Source organism: Chinchilla lanigera, unplaced genomic scaffold (genome assembly GCF_000276665.1).
Source record: "Chinchilla lanigera isolate Chin_1 unplaced genomic scaffold, ChiLan1.0 scaffold00039, whole genome shotgun sequence".
NCBI lineage: Eukaryota > Metazoa > Chordata > Mammalia > Rodentia > Chinchillidae > Chinchilla > Chinchilla lanigera.
The window spans coordinates 15,003,818-15,022,789 of NW_004955440.1; the positions used below are offsets into that span (position 1 = coordinate 15,003,818).

At 40.5% G+C, this 18,972-nt stretch overlaps 1 protein-coding gene across 1 annotated transcript in view; it reads left to right on the plus strand.

The window, feature by feature from the left end:
- Positions 1-18,972, plus strand: part of Lypd6b (LY6/PLAUR domain containing 6B) — a gene marked incomplete at its 5' end in the record, with an annotated part of 162,920 nt that overhangs the window by 138,082 nt on the left and 5,866 nt on the right. The window contains 2 exon segments of the mRNA XM_013517509.1: positions 14,239-14,390; positions 17,558-17,656. Of these exon segments, the coding sequence (XP_013372963.1) occupies positions 14,239-14,390; positions 17,558-17,656 (251 nt within the window).

An 18,972-nucleotide genomic window follows, 5' to 3' on the forward strand; every position in this document is an offset into this window, starting at 1 on the left:
TCACATATGTATTTGAATCAGTTTCTGGAGTACTTATTTTGTTGCACTGGTCTGTCTAGTCATATGCTAGTACTATACTATTTGAATTATTGGACTGTTAAGAGTATTTTAATGTCTATGATGACTAGTCATGCCTCAAATGAAATAGTATGTTATCTACTCAATTCATGCTCTGTAAAGATGGCAGAAAACTGTAGTTTACATTCCAGCCCTCTCAGATCAGGGAGAGGCCTGGTGATTTGGAAACTGATAACGTAGGGGTGGCAGTTGAATGTGTAAGGGTGAATGCAGTCCCTAAGGAACATACCATGCTGTATAGCGTGATATGGGAAAGTAAATAGTAATAATGTAAAAGCCTAAAACTTGGCACAGGTGGGAGGAGGAAGAGGAACCAACAAAGGAACAGGGGCATGATCTTTGTGGTTGAAGGTTGCTTTTGTCTTGGAAATTCCCGATCTTAGTTCTCCGTCAGTACCATGAGAAAACTCTACAGTGGGGAAAGTGGAAATATTTGTGTGTCCTACTGTGTGAAACTAATCAAAGAGAGGAAATGTGCTGCACAGTGGGGGAGGCCTGGCCAAGTGTGCCAAGGGGGCCGGGCCATCGTATTCATCTCTGAGCAACTCACAAGTCTGTACGCGCGTTGACCTTGAGCCCCAAGACTGCCTGTGCACCAGCTTGTGCTTTTGAAGACGCAACAGGCAGCCTCATTGTGTGCTTCCCAGGAAGAAGAGGAAGGTGTATTCTTCTTAGCCTTCTCTCTAGGAGACAGCACTACATCTATCTAGAAGCACGTCTTTACTGGGAAAGATCTGGGAGAGTTAACTTCTGATGCTGAGTTACTGTGAGAAAGATACCCAAAGTGTCCAGCCGGGGCAAACTGTAATAGTGTTTTTCTTTGAAATGCTTGTATCTCCTAGACTGTCTATACCTTCACTAAAGACCAGAGAATCATAAGATGGACAATACATTGTAAGCAGGTCTGCATTTCGGAATGGGTGGAGAAACCGCTCCTGGATTATTGCAGGATGACTTCATACCCCTTGCAGACACTCTTAATAACCTTTGGCACAACCTGTAACCTCCCCATCCCCAATTTCCTCTGACACCCTGGACATGATTGCACTGCACTTACCTCACGGCCCTGTGGGGAGGGTTAATTAGCCTCGGATGGGAAAGTTCTTTGAAGATGAATCATACGGTCAGGTGAGTGTGCTAATTGGAGGCTTTACAGCCTTCGGATTGAAAAAACCTCCTGCCCAAGGCCAGACAGCAAAGGGTACACGGAAAGTGGTCTGCTTCAGAGAAGGGGGTGGGCTTTGCAGACGGAGTGAGAGGGCAAAGTTAACCTTATTCAGAATTTGTTCCACAGTCACATACTAAGTGTCCTGTACAAAATGTAACGGGCGGCCGTGCGGCACCGGAGCTCTGAGGTGCAGGCACGGCACTTGCTGCTGCTGTAATCGTTACCCGGGGTAGAAAACAGTTGCCCCGAGTTGTGACTGCGTGGACTAGAGGCCGCTTGCCATGATGGCTGTGAGTGCGGCGGTGATGACAGCGCCCCCTGCGTCTGGCCTCTATGAATAACAAGTAAGGCGGTCGGTTCTCTCACTTTGCGGATGCTTCGCTCACCGATCCACAGCCGGCCTTCTCTCTTAGGTGCTGAGTGAGGAGAATCTTTGCATCCATCCACAAAAAAAGGAGTGAAAAGAGGAGAACCCCCCTTTTTTTTGCCTCTGTTCTTATATGCTGCTCTTTATGAAACTACCTTTAAGGTGTGCTTTGTTTTAAGCACAAGGTAAAAGGGGCTCTTTTAGACATTATCGAAGAACACTTTGTCTGCCAATGAGAGTTTTATGGTCTGGAAATTAGTACAGAATATGGATGAGATCTCAAATGTGCATTTCAAGCTGAACTTTTTTTACACTTTTTTTTTCTCTTGAGATGTCCTTGAGTGAGAGAAGCAAGGAGTAAAAGAGGAGGAGGAGGAGGAGGGCAGAAACTTGATTAAGAAAGTTGGGGTGAGTAAACCCGGAAGGTGAAGTAAAGGGCTTCCTTGGGCAAATGAGGCTCCTGAGGACTTTGTGTTGGAGGAGAGCCTGGGACCGTAGAAGATGCGGGGTCTCCAGAAGAATAGCTGGGTGGCATTTTAGGAGAAGGTGCTTAATTTAACTGAGAAGCCCATTGTTAAGCAAACAAAGCCTAGTATTGTTTCTTAAAATACAGATCTTAGGAAGGAAACTATAGGGCAAAGCATCTTTCCTTTCACAGGGGATTTCAGTTATTCGGTGAATCTGTTACATTCAAATAAACTCGTACCTCCGTGCAGATATTTATAGGTGCTATCATGCAATAAGAGGACCCAGCCCTGAATATCCTGGAGCTTCGTGGGTTTTAGAGCCATGTTCATAACAATGTGTTTATTTTTCTCAACTTGTCATTAAAGCTCAAGAATCTTGCCGATCACTGCTTATTTAACGATGTGCTTCAGTGATGGTACTAGTAGAAAAAGCTAAATTTTGGTGTGATATTTGCATGAGATCATAAAATAGATTTATCTTTTGACCTGGGGGTCAGTAGTACTCTAATTTCTTACCGAAGTCTTCTTTCTTAGCTGGTTAGTTTGTTGCGTAAATCCAGTTGAGGGTTTCCCGTCACCTGAGAGAACGTAGAATGGCTCTTCACTTTACTAGTGCGGAGGCTACCTCTCATGCACTGCGGCTCTTCCTGTAAGAGCTCTGTTGCCACAGAGAGCCGTAACGCTTGGGTCCGAAGTGGCTCTTTTGATAATGTTTAAAGATTGGACTCAAGGCTGAGTTGGGCTTCTGGCAGGAACCAGGTGGCATAATCAAACTGGCATTATTTGAGGGAGTTAACAAGGGGCTGCGTACAATGGCATGTAGGGTTACCGGCAGAGAGGAGCCATTTTCACCATACCCTAGGCCGGTGATAGCGAACCAGTTAGAGCTTGCAGTGATAACAAACAGGCCGCAAGGCACAGGCTTGCCGCCACTGCCCTAAGCCTAAAGGACCAGGGGAGAAAATGGCTACTAGCATGTGAGAGGTGGTACCTGTGGCGTGTTGTCTCCCAGCAGGTGTTGGGCGTGACTGAGAAGTGGACAAGGGAATAAACGTGCAGGTTCACTGTCTTCCCGCCTTGTAATTGTGAGCACTTTCTCTTGGCCAAACCAAGTTGGAGGCCAGTGGGGAGAGAACTAGGGAGTGGTCTTGACAGCTTGCCTGCCAGCACAGAGCAGGCTGAGAGGGACGAGTAGGGGGTGTGGAAGGCAAAGGAGTTACAGCAGTCATTTCTCACCCACCAGCCTGGGATGGCTTGGGAGACCATGTTGCAGTAGTGTGTTTAAGGCCAGGTGCTGTGTGTGTTGAACGCAGGTCCTTGTTAGGCAGACCTTCAGCCGCTGGAAATGGAGTTCTCACAGTCTCCTGTGGGTAACTTATTAGAATATTAAATGATTGATCTCTTAATAAACAATCAAAACAGGAATGGCAATTTTATTGGTATAGACAATGAAAAATTTTTTAAGCATTTATTTTATCAAGAAACCTTCAGCCTGTCTCCAGGCATGAACTGGAACTTGCTTTTCTGAACCCCGGGCTATAAACAATGAAGGGCAGTCGGGTGTCCACAAGCCCCAAGCTTTCCTTAGGCTAGAGACAAGCCCAGGGCTGGAGGAGACGTGGAAAGGTTTGGTGAGTGAGAACTATGTGAACTGGGCCTTCCGCGCTGCGTGGGGCATATGAAACGTGGTAAATGATACATGTGGAAGAACACAGCCTGTTGCTTCTTGCAACATGCTGTAAAAATGCTGTAAAAACTACCGCGTGCTATGTATCTATGGACAAAGATTCATCAGAAAACCAATAAAGGGATATGCTCCAGCAAGGCCTACTAATGTTCTCCATATATTCTCGAATAGTTTCCTTTAAACTTGGTCTTCAAAGGAATTTTATACCTGCTTTCATGTATGCTCAGATGGCCATAGAATTTGGGAACGGAAAATACACTTATTGGACTTCATCATGAATTCTTGTCAAACACTGAATGACATTAATGAAACAGGCTGTTATGGTATCCAAAGAAGCAATGTATCTCTACATTAACTTTCTCATAGATTTGATAATTTGACAAAAATGGCAAAGGGCAGGTACTTACCTTTCATTCTCTTTAATTCCTAGGTCTCCACAAAATTGAGATAGGGAAAGCCGGGTCTCAGAGCAGCTGAGTGATCAGCTGGAGGTATAGTTCCAGCCAGTGGCGGGGTCAGAATTTGCACCCAGCCCCGGATGCCTCCAAAGGCTAATTTCCCCATTGCACCAGGCAGCATTTCCCTCAACTTTACCCTTGTGGGGCTGTGAACCACATCATAAACCATGAAATGTCATTTTTGTGCTACAATTAAACACTACTTAATGCACATAATTTTTCAGTTTCCTCTGGGAATATAAAATTATGCACATATTTTTTTATATATGTACATTTCCTTCTGCTCCCAGTAGTAATAGTGACAATTTATAGAGCAAGTGACACGCTGTAACTCTGTTATATATGCAAGACGCAGATTTTTTTCCTTAGGACTGCTTTTATAAGCTTGTCAGCTCACAGAGGGTTCTCTGAATAATCTGCTCTGGGTTCTGTGACTGTGCAAAAGTCAGCACAGTGTTCTTTCGCCGTAGCAGGCAGCTTATTGTTGGATTTAAATGTCCTTCTGTTTCAAAATGATATCTGCAAACATGTTCTTTACTTGTGTAATGTATTTTTGGGTGGAGAATCAAGAATAGAGCTGAGCTAGTGGGGGCTCTATAAACAAGGATCAGTGACATAGCACCGTAGGGCAGAGGAAAGGACAAACACATAGTAACAACTGTGCTCTTAAAGATGTCTCAGTTGAAAAATAACTGTGGTTTCTGAGGACGGCCAAGCTGATTGGTAATCTGGTCTCTGTTAGCCAGAGTTCTACATACACTTTTACAACCTGGCTTAAACTAGCACTTAAACAATTAATCCATTCCATAAGATACCTGTATGCATGTGTACATGTGCATAGACACACATTTATGCAGGTATACATGTGTACATACACACATACTCATATGTATCTAAATGAATTAACCATCTACGGCTTCTGCTTTGATACATTCTGTCACAATAGATATAGGGAAATTAAAATGAGAAACATCTATCTGAGCATTTTATTTTTATGGTCATTTTTCTATTTCAGCAGAGACAAAACAAGTAAAAAATGCTAGCTATCACCTTACACTTGGAGGGACTCAGAATGCTGAATTTTCTCGCTTTGGTTCTAATACCATGAACTGGAGAGTTCATCCTTGGCACATGCTTTCCTCCACTCAGCAAATGTGGAGTAATGGATCCTTTGCCAGCTGTTGGACATTTCAGCCTTGAATTCTTTTGAGAGCTCTGATTGGCTATTAAAAGAAATGAATTCAGCAAAGCAAGACTATGGGACATAAAAGCCATGCCTTTTGTGCCCAACCTATGTTGTTGCCTGGTTGATATCCACGCAGTGTTCCCAGAGGAATTGTTCATTAATCACATGAAACGTGCGATTAATGTATGTGTGCTGTCCTCCTGGACAACTGCTGTCCCACCAAGTTTTTCTCTCAAGTTCAGAGGCACTCTTTTGCCATGGAGAAGAAAAAAAAATCTTTCATTTACCTCCATGACAGCAGAAGTATCTATATAGAATTCCTTTTTAATGTTGGCCCTTGGCTTTTTAAGAGAAATGAAAATGATGAATGCATCTGGAGCACTTCAAAACAAATTTCAGGGATGATGCATGTGTCATCTCGTGCCCTCTGTGTGATCACTCACAGGAGTCACTGAATTAAGAGTCATCAGGAAGAGTTTCTTTTTCTCGCAGAAGGAGAATGAATGCATTCCACTGTGTCCTCTTTGGCTTCTGAGAAGTTCAGACCAAAGGCTACTACACAGCAGAGAAGAGCCCTGAAGGGGGTTAATATCTTTGCTAGTCTCTCATCTGAAATAGGCTTTACTCAGTATCCTAAGAGCCTTATGCCTAAACAACTTGGCATAAGCCTCATAAGAGTTATTCCTGGAAGTAAACTGGATAAAAAATAATTTCATTTATATAAAGGAAATTTTAAATTGAAGTAACACATATTTTATTAGCTTCTACTATAGTTTGGCTCTTAAGTTTTCCCAATTTGTTCAAGGGTTGGTTCACAGGGAGGTGCTATTGGGAGGCAGAGTCTGGTGGGAGGTTTTGAGGTCATCGGAGGTGCGCTCTTAAAGGGGGTAACGGGATGCACTTCCCTTGCTCTTCCTCTGCACTGCTTCCTGGCCATGGGGTGAACAGTTCCCAGTTTTACTGTTCTACGTGTTCCAGTCATGATGTGTTGACGGACCGCAAGCCCCGCACAGCAGAGTCAACCAGTTGTGAACGAGAATCCTCAAAACAAAGACCCAGAATAAACCTTTTCTCTATGTAAGTTGGTTAGCACAGGTTTTATAGTGTCGGAAAGCTGAACAGCACAGATGCCTAATATTTGCACAAATATTTCAATCAAACGTAATAAACTATTCTTGATTCTTTTGAAAGGAAATTCAGTTTCGAATTTCTAAAGTTCCAAGATTTACATCTAGTCCATGTGGTTCTTACTTTCATCCTTGGTGCCACAAAAGCCTTATCAAAAAAGATGAAAAAGCATGTCTTTGACAAAAATACGGGTGAAAAGCTCTTACTTTGGAACACCCTGTTTTCTGAAAAAATTGAATCTTATTTAAAAAGATCTTTAAAATTGATTAGGTTACTTCTCCACTCAAATTATACTTATCAGCCCTCTGTTAATTCATAATTAAGTTTAAAGTTGATTTACATAATAAAATTGTTTGAATACTAGTGCTGTTTTCCACATTATCTTTGATCAAGTTGCATGTAAAAGAAAAAACTTACACTTTTGACACTGCAAAATGTTCAGCTCTATGCTTAGATGGGAGATTTTCATTTCTGTGAGGTTTTGATCCCATGACTGATGAGAGTTTTTGTTTGTATTCTTTAAACCAGTGCACAGGAATCTGAAATGTTACAGAAATGCGGTATTACATGAATTACAGAAGTACTGTTTTACAATATAACATTACAGCAATTCTTCATTAGCCTCCACCCATAAAAATCCTAACCTATTAAAAGTGGAAGAGATGTTGGTGGTCATTTATTTCAGCTTCTTACATGGTTGCAAGAAGGAGAATTTCTGAATCTCTTAAGAAATAAATGCACAGAACTCAACAGCATTACCAGATTTATTCACATTAATGTGGAATAGAGTTAGACAGTTACAGTCTTTGATCTGACCTCTAGTCTTCTGATAATTGTGTGTAAAGAAGAGGGAGGGAAGGAAAAGAGGGAGAATTTGGCACCTAAATTTCTTAAATGCCATCTCAGTTAAAAGATGCTTTATTTTTAATCCACACAGCTTAAGTTTTCTACATAGCTCTAAGTCTCTCTTATTATCAACAGTCAGGGATGATATCTCGTATCTGTGGTTGCCTGTTTAGTAAAGTTTAATACAAATTTCTTCTAGGTCTTTCTGAATCTAAAGCCCATTGTTTTTCATCCTTTCGAAGATGGTTGTATTCAATTTTATCCGTTACATCTTCTCAGTGGCTCATACAGTGGGGCCTTGGATCATGAACTTAATTATTTTCATGATTTGGGTTGCAACCAAGTGTAAGCATATACATACTATAATGGAATCTGTGACCAGAACATGCAAAGAGTTAACTTCATGAACCAAGTTATGTTGTCCTTGTGGTCCAGTAATTAATGAGAGCACTGGGACTCGATCTTTCTTGTTCACTGTTATATTTTAAATGCTCAGTAAATTACTTGGTGTAAATGTACGACTTATGATCTGCTACTTTCAAGATTTAGACGATCTGAAGTCCTTCATGTACCACAAGTAAAGAGTAAACTCATCAGGGAAGGTAGAAGCAGAAGCCCTGTGAACTGGCTGTCACTGTCCAGCGGAGGGTGGGATCTGAACCCTCCGTTCCCCTACAAGAAATGAAGCTAAACCTGGTCTGAACATACAGTCCACACACACTCTTCCTAAATTTAATAGGAAATAACTTGGCTGTTTGCCAGTCTGACTTAATAGCCAGAAGCAAGGAGCACCATACTTGTGGATTTCTGGAAATTTTCCTCTTTGGGGAGGAATAGTTTCATCTGTTCTATTCTTCCTCGGTAAGTTTCAGCACTTGCTTTGAGTTTCTACTTTGCCTTCTATTCTTTTTACAAGAGATGCCAGACCTATTAAAGATTGTCATTAAAGTGTCTTGCTGCAAGATAAGTGGCACTTGCAGGAAGGTGTGAATGTGAGTGTTGATAGGCATGTTGGACTTAGGAGAGCTATTTCCCTTAAATTATTTCATTTGTTTCACTGGCAGCTGAAGTTGGTTTTATCCTTGCTGAGTCATCTTTAGGTATTGTGTAAGAAATGCCAGTGTTTACCACTTTGGTCTAATCTCTTTACATCTCTCAGTCCATCATTTCTTTATCAGTTTTAGGTGCCGCTAACTTTTTATGACCCACAGCTTTCGTCTTATTCACTAAGAAAGGTGCTCTGTAAAAGTCATCGCTAGTCATATTGGTTCTATTCCACCAAGTATGAGGTATCTACTATACACCAAACCTGTGCCTGGGAAGTACTTTTAAAAACACTGTAGGTCACTTTCTTACCTCAAAAGACTTACGGTGCCAAAGAGGTGCTGCTTCTTGAGGCCGCCATCAATTTCCCACATTTTCCTTGGAAGTGTGAAGTGCCACATGTAGGCTGAGATGATTACCAGGGCCCAGGCCCGAGAAATTGTCGTGCTTCTCAGTCAAGTGCCATGAATCACATCCTTTATTCTGCACAGCAGTGGACCAGAGTCTCAGGTGGCATTGCCTTCATTTATAAATCTGGCTACCTGCCATTCTCTCGAATGCCTGAGAATTGCCTATCCCTGTTATATCCTGGGAAATATGCCCGGCAAAGAAGCAATCTGCATTCTCTAGCAGGAATTCAAAGATTTTCCAAGAACAGATTTTCCAAGGGCATGAAACACAGGGAAGACCAGCACAATAGGTGAGTCCTACTGGGCAGGAGAGATGAAAGTAATAAGCTCTGCTTAGGGAAGAACATTTTAAGCTACTCTTGAGTGCGAAGAATTCTGACATACATTCCATGATGTACGTGTGGGACTTCTTCTCCTAGTGTCAAAATATGAGATCATTTAAGTCACAGAAGCTGAATCATCACAGCCATCTTCTGAATCTGCAGGCAGCCATTCTTAGCTATCCCCTGAGTCTCAGATTCCTTCGAGGCACTTCACCCAGAGGGAATTCGTCTAGGTACCCAGCTTTGCACGTTACCTTAGGAAGGGCACAGCTTACCGCTGCCCCCACGGGAAGAGATCACACTTCTTAGCGTGGTGGCTTGAGAAAAGGACCTGCATGGTTTAGTTTCACATGTACTAAACACTTTTTCCTCCTCTGGAGCAATATCTAAGCTCTACTCTAACCTCACTCTGCAGCAAAGTCTCGGCAGACACCTTCGAGTTCCGAGTCCCTGTGAAATGATTCCAAATGTAAAACAACTCTCAGATACTACGTTTAGTCATTTATTTGTTTCATTATTCTAGTATCTTTGGTTTGTGAAAAATAAAAGTCACGTTAACGCGAAGCTATGCATTGAAGAATAGATACAGGTAGATAAAGTTTCTTAGGGAGAAGCAGTGGATGGTAATAGATTATCGAGTCTGCTCTGGAAATATAAGGCATTTTCATTTAATAGGTAAAACCTTTGCAGTTTTAGAGAATTTTGACAGACTAAGGCTATGCTATTTCCATTTAAAATGGAAATGAAAACACTTTTACCTACATGAAAGTAACTGCCTTTTATTTTTCACTAAATTTCAAGTGCAGCAGGCCAGGATGCACCGTGTGGAACTGTTCTGAGACCATGTTGGAGGCGGTGTGCTAGGCTCTCTGCAAACGCTGCCTCTGCACCTCAGTTTCCTCAGCTGAACCACAATAACGATCTCTAGTCCCCCTGGTGCTGCTTTGAAAGACAGAGAAGCCAAGAACCAGGTCTAATTCTTGAACCTATTGTTCATGCAGTTGTTTTTAAGTTGTCTGTCATTTACTCATTGAGAGGAAACTTTATCTGAATTCCATCTTCCTCTATATTCATCATAGTTTGTATTCTTTTCTTTTAGGAGCTAGAAATAAGGCTAAGCATTTGAAACTGATTATTCTGTAGAGATAAATTCTTGGTATTTTTCAAAATTAGGCAATCCAGAAGCAAACAATTTCTTGATTTTTCTGAATCCAAAATCTTTGCAGTAAATGCCGATTTGATTTGCCCCCCTCGACTTCCTGGTTTATCCCCTTCCTACTTTCTATGTGTTCCAGTCTCGCTGACCACTTTTGTGTTTCTTTGTGAGGCAGGCTTCTTCCTACTTTAGGATCTGGGCTGCTGTCCTTTCGATTCTTTGCTCGGGTAATTGTGTCTCTTGTTTAATCTGCCTGTTCAAATTCTGCTTACTTGAAGAGATATGTGGGGCTACCCCCCCTCCTATCACAGACGTCTCGCCTTATTGTATTGGCTTCCTGAAGAAGATACGACTATCTGAAGTTACGATTTTCACAAGGGTATTACCTGTCTTCTTCCTCTAAAATGTAATTTGCTTGAGAAAAAAATACCTGGTTGGGAAGTCAGTGACAACAGTTCCATACTAGATGTCAGTAACGGCATGTTGAATGGATGAATGGACTTTTGTTTCACAGTGAGATTACAGGAGGAAAACCAGAGATTTTGACCTGTGATTCCAAACTAGGGATTTGTTCACAGTAGTGAATATTACATAAGAATTAGCAAAATTCCAGGCACATAGCTGATTAGATATTTCAACTGTTTTATATAATTTAATCCCTACCACTCTATAAAGTAGGTATTATTATTAATCCCAATGTACTGATGCACAAGTTGTAGTCCACGGAGGTCAAAGTGGACCAGGCTTCACAAGTCAGCGATGTGCAAGCAGGTGGTTGAGCCAATGCGCTTTACTCCCAAATAGAAAGTGTTCAGTAACTACAGCTGTAGCCGTGCACTCAGCACTGAGCTCAGTTCTTCCTATGCCTATGTCATTCCATCCTGTATTCAGTGAGGTAAGCGCTGTTCTTATGCTTGTTCTGCACATGAGGAGGCTGAGACTTGGAAAACTTTGGCAACACATCTAAAGTGTAAGCTCTACGGAGCTGCTTAGAGATGGACAACAAATTTAAATGTAGACAAATGTGACTCTAAAATCCATAATCTTATACATCCTCTCCGCAATACAAGAGCACGTTATATTTCTATGTTAGCACAGTCATTCTGAGGTTTGTGAAGGAGGGCTTAGTCTCTCATTCAAAGTGTCTCCAACGGTGTGAAGAAGGTGTATCCAGTGACCTTCCCTCTGAAGACCACTGTCCTTGTGTCTCATAGGTTCCCATGAGTCATGTAGGCATCGTCATTTGCCTCTGTAACTTATTTAATTTCTTCCTTGATTTCTCCTATGACTCACTGGGTATTCAGGAGTGTCTTATTAAGTTTCCAGGTGTTTCTAAACTTTCTGTGTTTTTTTTTTTCAGTACTTCATTTCTTTTTTTGTTGCACAGTGTTCCAATAGTAAATACTGAATGATTTTGATTCTTTTATATTTATTTAAGCAGGGTTTGTGGAAGTGTGTGATCTCTTTTGGAGAAAGTTCCATGTGCTGCAGAGAAGAATGAATACTCTCTTGCAGTGGGGTAGACCACTGTAGCTATCCAAGATGTTTGTAGGAAATGGATACATTTGGAAATATAATGTTAAGTGAAATAAATCAGACACACAAGCTTAAATGCCATATGGTATCTCTCATTTGAGTCATCCAAAGTACACATAAAGAGCAAAGTAAAGGATTGATAGAAGGAAACAAGGGGGTAGAGCTTTTGTAAATGGGAAGGGTCCAGGAGAAGGAGGGTGGGGGAGGGGACCAGGGTAAGGGGAGTAGACATTAAAGATGTCACTTACACGTACTAAATACCCACACTGAGTGTAAACATTGTATGTCATAAACAGGAACTAAAAATAGCACTAACAAAAGAATGAAAGTGGGGAAGGAGGATTTAGAAAAAGGAGGAGGAAGGATGGTGGGAAGATGCAGGGGATTAAAGCTGTGCTATGTACACGCACCTGCTCCCTAAAGTGAGCGTGCAGTTCATGTAATGCAAACATGTACCGATAAAATGAAAGATTAAATTTTCAAAAAGGTATATCTATTTCTTAGCTACAGATTTATGACTACAGAACAGACCAACTTAGAGAAATGAAGAGGGAAAGCAGAATGTTTATCAATATAGCCAACCAGGGCTGGGGATTTAGCTCAGCGGCAAAAGCGCCTGCCTGGCAAACACAAGGTCGTGAGTTCGGTTCCTGGTACCGGAGAAAAACCAAAAAACAAAACAAAACAAAACAAAAAAATATAGCCAACCAATGTTCAGGGGTAATATAGCTGGTTAATGTCTATTTCTTCCAAAAGAACGTAAGAGTAAAATTTAGAAATTCAATACTTGTGAAAGGTCAATTTTGGGATCTAAAATGAACTAGAAAGGATTGTGTATTTTAAAATATAGTTAGGTCCAAATGTGGACTGATATAAAGTTCAGTGTATAAAGTTTAGCACTGTTGTGTTGATTTGAAATTTGCCCAACAGGTGTTTTATTTTGTTTTGTTTTGTTTACACTGAGCACATCCACAGTGACTCAGCTCTATCTCTGCAAGGCAGAGCTGTCATCTGCAAGAATGGTGTGAGGCTGTGGCTATATTTTACTTACTATTCATCTGTGTCTGCTTAGGTTTGCATCATTGGTCACATGTGCAGAATTAATGTATCCACATGTATTGTTACCTGGCTTCAAACAAAACATTCATATGAGGACTCATGTGTACACATACAAAGATTAAACCTTTCATCTTTAAAAATTTCCCTAAGTCATTGAGACCAGTTGGTTCAGCAAAAAGAAAATGAGTTCAGCCAATATTACTGACTTCTACTATTACAGTATTTTCACAGAACTCATATTACAAGTGCTTTTATTTATACAATCTTATATGATCCTATCTGAGCCTGTATTTGATGTTTACAATTACCCATATGTGTAGGCAGCCCAGATATTATTAAGCCACTTTACAGATGAGAAAATTGAGGTTAATAGAGTTTAAAGAGCTTGCCCAGGGTCAAGTAGCTAATAAATAGCAGAGCCAACGCCTGAACCGAAGTCTTTGGACTACAAGTTACACCTTTTTCTGCTGCCCACACCTCTTCCTTGTCACAGAGAACCAGTCAGTGGTGATTCCAAATTTTCTTTCTACCAGGTTGGCTTCTGGAGATTGGTGTTATGGGCCTAAGACGTCATGTTCTTTTACCCAGTGCTTATGCACGTTTGTTCTTCAGTGGGTTTCCGCTCTGCCTGCTTAAGGTCCATGAAAGTAGTGAGTAGTACTTGTGGGCCAGGACTAGCATTATGTTTTTTAGCATCTCAGACTTTTGTTCTGTTTCCTGTAGAATCTCTTGACTGCTTCTCCCTTCACCCAGAAGCAGGTGGGGCTGGCATTTCACAGTGACTCATATTTCTCTGTGTGTGTGTGCTCTGGGATCTAGAAAATATTTTATTTCCCAGACTCTCTCTTTTTCGTCATTGTCCTTTTCGCTGTCCCCATTTTTATGGTTTCTTTCAGGTAGAGAAAGAGCTAGAAAGTTTCTCAAGCATAACTGTTTGCTTAGGGAGAGGATTTGACAGGTAGGTGACCCAGGGACTTCAGCAGAGCACACCTAGAATATGGCTTGTGTAAGATATCAGGTATTTAGCAGAGTCAGCCAGCAGCCTGAGGCACTGGTGGAGCGGGGTGGAGCCGGGACAGTATGGGCTGCTGTGCAAGAGCATGAAGTGTCCTGTTGGAACCCAGCTGGCTGGTGCCGGGGCCTGGCTACTGTGGAAGGTAATAATTATTTGCTTTCATCTGATCAAAAAGATGCTTACTTCGTACCAGCCCCAAATAGTAGGTTAAATAAAAATATGAATAATTGAGCTTTTCAGACAGAGACAAAGCATTCCCATTGATATGTAAAACAGAAATAAGCTGACCCAGTCTATCTTTTCATCTTAGGCATATGAGTTTGGCCTGTCCAGTCCATGAGATCACAATGCTACGACTCTGTCATGCTCTGGCGGTGGCTCTCCTCCAGATCTTTATCTTCTCAGAGAATCAGGCATTTGCCAAGAACATCAACTTCTACAATGTGAGGCCTCCTCTTGACCGTAAGTACTGGTTGCCATCCTGATTCACATCCTGGAGGTATAAGAGTGTGCATTTGATGCTCCCTTTCCAACTACCATAGTGTGGTCTTTTTCTGGAATATCGGGCTTATACCTAGAGTAAAACAGCAGCTTTCTCACTTCAGTGGGGAAGGGTGTGGTGACAGAAGTTTTATGGTCTGCCCTCCTGCTATGGTCTTCAGGGGCTTCTTGTTTTAAAAACTCTTTTGAGTGCTGACCCTAATCATGCCTGGGCAGAGGCAAGTCAGTCTTCGTCGACCTCTTCCTTGGAAGATGTTGGCTGTAGGAAGTTTCGGCATAAATGATGTGCTCACTCCTCCACATGGACGTTAACAGTGCTGAAAGCAGCTTAGAATGTCTGATGCTTGGAGGGCAGATGATGTAGATTTTCATTACGATCACCAATTAGCAAAAGTTGCATAAAGTTCATCCTTTTCATTACTAGTTTAAAAATAAGCAAATATTGGTGTATATTATCTCTAGGATAACATATGTTAATATGTTTTATACACATGTGTATATATCTGTGTCTATATACATATATATCATAAGCCCTTTCTCTTCAGACAAGAAAAACTTTTCTGATATATTTTGTTAAGGGAGAGACTTTTTATACGTAATAGATTTTGTATACGTAAATGACCATAGTTCCCATACCTGGAAGAATATCAAAATTATGATGAAAGTCTTTAAGTGACATATCTCCAAGCAACTTCTCCAAACATTCAATGATCAAGAGGGAAGATGTGGAATATGTTCTTTTTCATTTTTAAAAATCTCTCCTGTTACCGTTGACACATAACCAGGGGTGAGAATAGCTGTCTTTATTCTACTCCTAGAAGAGTTACATGTAATAACTGTTCTTTACTTCGTGTTCTCTATATTTTTCAGGACACTCAGTTATATCTCTCTGTGTATATACATATATGCTATACATGTATACATAATCATATGTGTACTGTATATACCTCAAACTATTGTCTATTATATATCCTTACACTGTTAATGACTGCATAATAGCTGAAACTCATGACAGGCAAGTTTTATGGACCCTAAATTATCTATATAGGTCCACTTTTTTTTTATTTTAAAGATAAAAGGAGGGAAACATTAACAGACATACAACATTTTACAACATATCACAAGCACAATACAGACAATACAGAGTTACAAACAAAGTGGTAGGGAATTAACAATGGTGGTTGTATTACATATTGATACCTTCAAAGTGGCTTCTCATGAAAACAGATATAGACATGCAATACTCGTCAACCAAAGACTCATTGACAGTTTCTTGCAGCATAGAAATAGAAGACAGAAGAACAACCATGTTAACTATCCTGTATATACATACATACAAAATTTCTCCTTTCTAGGTCCACTTTTGAAGTCTAGTAAATTTATGTTGAGAAAAATTCTTTCTTTTTCTTTTTTTTTTTGTTTTTTTCTGGTACCGGGAATTGAACTCACGACCTTGCGCATGCCGGGCAGGCACTGTGCTGCTGAGCTAAATCCCCAGCCCTGAACAATTCATTTTAAAAGAGAAAAATATAGTATATATTCATTATAGAAAATTGCAAAGAAATGAGAAATATATAGAAAGAAGTAAAATTTATTCATGATCCTAATATCCAAAGGAGCTCTCTTTTAAATTTGGGGGTATTTCAGTGTTTTTTCTATGTATGTATATTTAAATACATAATTTAGTGGGCTCACACAAACTTAGTTTTATATTAGTTTTTCACCATTTGTACTATACTTTGAATATTTTTTAATGTCTTTGAAAATATTTTAATATCTTTTAAATCTTTAAAACAATTATATGACTGGTCTGTAGCTTATTTAACCATATCCCCATATTTTATACCAGAAAAAAAATACAAGCAAGTTAAATGTTAAATTCATTGAAATTTTTATTGAAAATGTGCTTTTCCCTTTGATTTGCAATAATCTTTGAATAGACTTTCTGGAATTATAATTACTAGATCAAAACATTGTACCAGTTTATACTTTAGCCATTTATTCATCAGAACTGATTATTAGTTTTTTCATTCTGAACAGATTTAATAGGTAGAAATGGATGTCATTTATTTATTTACCTACCTAATATACTTTTATACGTAAGCCAAACAAATATATTTGCAGCATTGAATTTCACATCCTCTGAACATTAGATGTACTCTCTTGCTTAGTTTTAGCGCTCATACAGACCCGCCCTTGCCTCTGAAATATCCACTGCTCCTTCATTTTCACTCCAGTTTCTGCTTATGTTACTGGGATGGTTTGGCATTCACCTTGATCTTTGTCCATTATATTCTCCAGAACTGAGAGAATCGAAAGTTATACACACAGTCCTTTGGGCTGGTTATGCAGAAATGTCAAATTATTTTATTTTTATTTTCTTGTCTGCTAAAATATCAAGATACAAGGCTAAAAAACGCAAAAACCAAAAAATAAAAATGGCATAGAGACCAAAAGAACTAGTCCCTCTCAATCCAGACAGTTAGCAATTCAGAAGTTTTCCTTTCCATAATGCTTTGGCCTGAGTGTGAGGGATAAAGAATCACTGTCATCCTTATTTTAAATACTACAGTCCTGATCAAAGCCTAATGTTTGGACAACCGATATACATTAACAAGCATTAAATGAGATGACTTGTCTGAGGTTAGAGATAGCGGTAATGGGAACGTATTCAGATGAAAACTGGTGAGATTTGATGGGCAGTGGACCCTACTAGGTATTGTTCTGGCCTCACTGTACTCTGTACGTCATGAGGACCGCCGCTGAAAAACCACACACTGATTAGTGAAAAGGAGAACACACTCGCTCAGGTTACTCTGGACGATAGCTCATTTCCGGGTCGGCTACCGCCTTCACTTACTTCCTTCAAGCCCCACTTATCTCAGAATATAAATTATAGTGGAAAAATATCATAGGTTTTTCAGAGTGACTTGTGGCATCGTTTTTGTCACTCTGTATTAGAATTTCAGAGAACTACCTAAAGAAAAAGGGAATCAAGAAAATGCCCTAAAGCCCAAGGGGTAAATCCAGCTCCCTAAGAACAGAAATTATAATTTTGTGTCATATTATTGTTGGAAATGTTAATCTTTTTTAACCTTACTATTTTACTTCACATTTTTTCTTCAAAGCCACACCATTTCCAAACAGCTTCAAATGTTTTACCTGTGAAAATGCGGGGGATAACTATAACTGCAACCGATGGGCCGAAGACAAGTGGTGTCCACAAAGTAAGTGTGCCGCGTTGGAATGCCCCTTATGATCTCATAGCCATGTAGGTCTCTTCTGATGTGCCTGGAGCAGAGATGCCTTGTGGAGCAAACCCACAGGTGAATCGTGTTCTGTGGGAGTCAGAGATGTCTTCTAAGGGCTTAGCGAGACTTTAGACTCTCCTGGGAGATCGTGGAAACTAGTACTGTCGCCTCGGTTCATGATTGTGTATCTTGAGGAAGAATTTCTTAGATGGTATGTACTAAGGAGAACACATAGACCGCAGTGCTGAGTAAAGCATTCTGACAGTTTCAGAAATGCTTGATGATACCCTAGAGGAGTCCTACTTCCTGGCTTAAAGCTGAAGAAGATTCTGTGCTCTTCAGCCATGTTAGTGCTTGGGGAATTGTTCATCCACTTAGGAACATTTGAGTGTTTTTTTAGTTTGTTTAATTCACTAACCCAGTACTGGTTCATGTTAGGCATTTAATGAATATTTGTTGACAGAGTGAATGGAGGTCTTTGACTAGATGGTTAGGGACGTCTTTGGGTGTACATTAGAACTAAGGCTTGAGTGACCCAAACATGCCAGCCAGGCAGAGCGCTCTAGGAAGAATACGCCAGGAAAAGGGAAGAGCAAATGTAAAAGCTTTAAGGTGCAAGACTGACTCAGTCTCTTCAGTGATCAGGAACAAGATGGGGTCCTGTGTTCTAGTGGGGGTGGGCGAAGGGCCCGGAAGAGAAGCACACGCGGGGAGGGGTAGGTTCTTCTTTCCCTGAGGAAAAGCGGATTGCACTGGAAATGTGATGGAAGGGCAGTGGAGTTTTAAGCAAAGGAGTCAGTGATACTAACTGTGTTCTAAGTACTGCTCGGGCTGCTGTGAGCGGAGAATGGGTGGGTGGGGGCGAGTGGAAGGCGACTCTGGGTGGAGACGATCGGCGTCTTCAGGAAGAAGATGGGGACTCGGACCAAGTTGGTAGGAACAGAAAAGGCAGAAATTGAATGGTTAAAAATACATAAAATTGGGAACAAAACAGAGAGAGTGTGGTGACGTAAGATTCAGAGTTCAAAAACTATCTAGAGCTTTAAGGAGATCAGGCTGTTCGGAATTTAGGGTATACTATTTTGTTTTGTTTTTTAGATTTTTGGATGTAAAAAGCTAAGAAAAACAAACAGGAAAACAGACTCAGAATTAGAGATTACTAGTCTGTATCTACTCTCGCCTTGAAACTTGGGAAATTTCTATACTTATTCCCTGTTATTCATAGCAGTGAAATACATACCTGTTCCAAATAGAGAATCTGTGGGACCAGTGAGGATCACACATGGGAGACT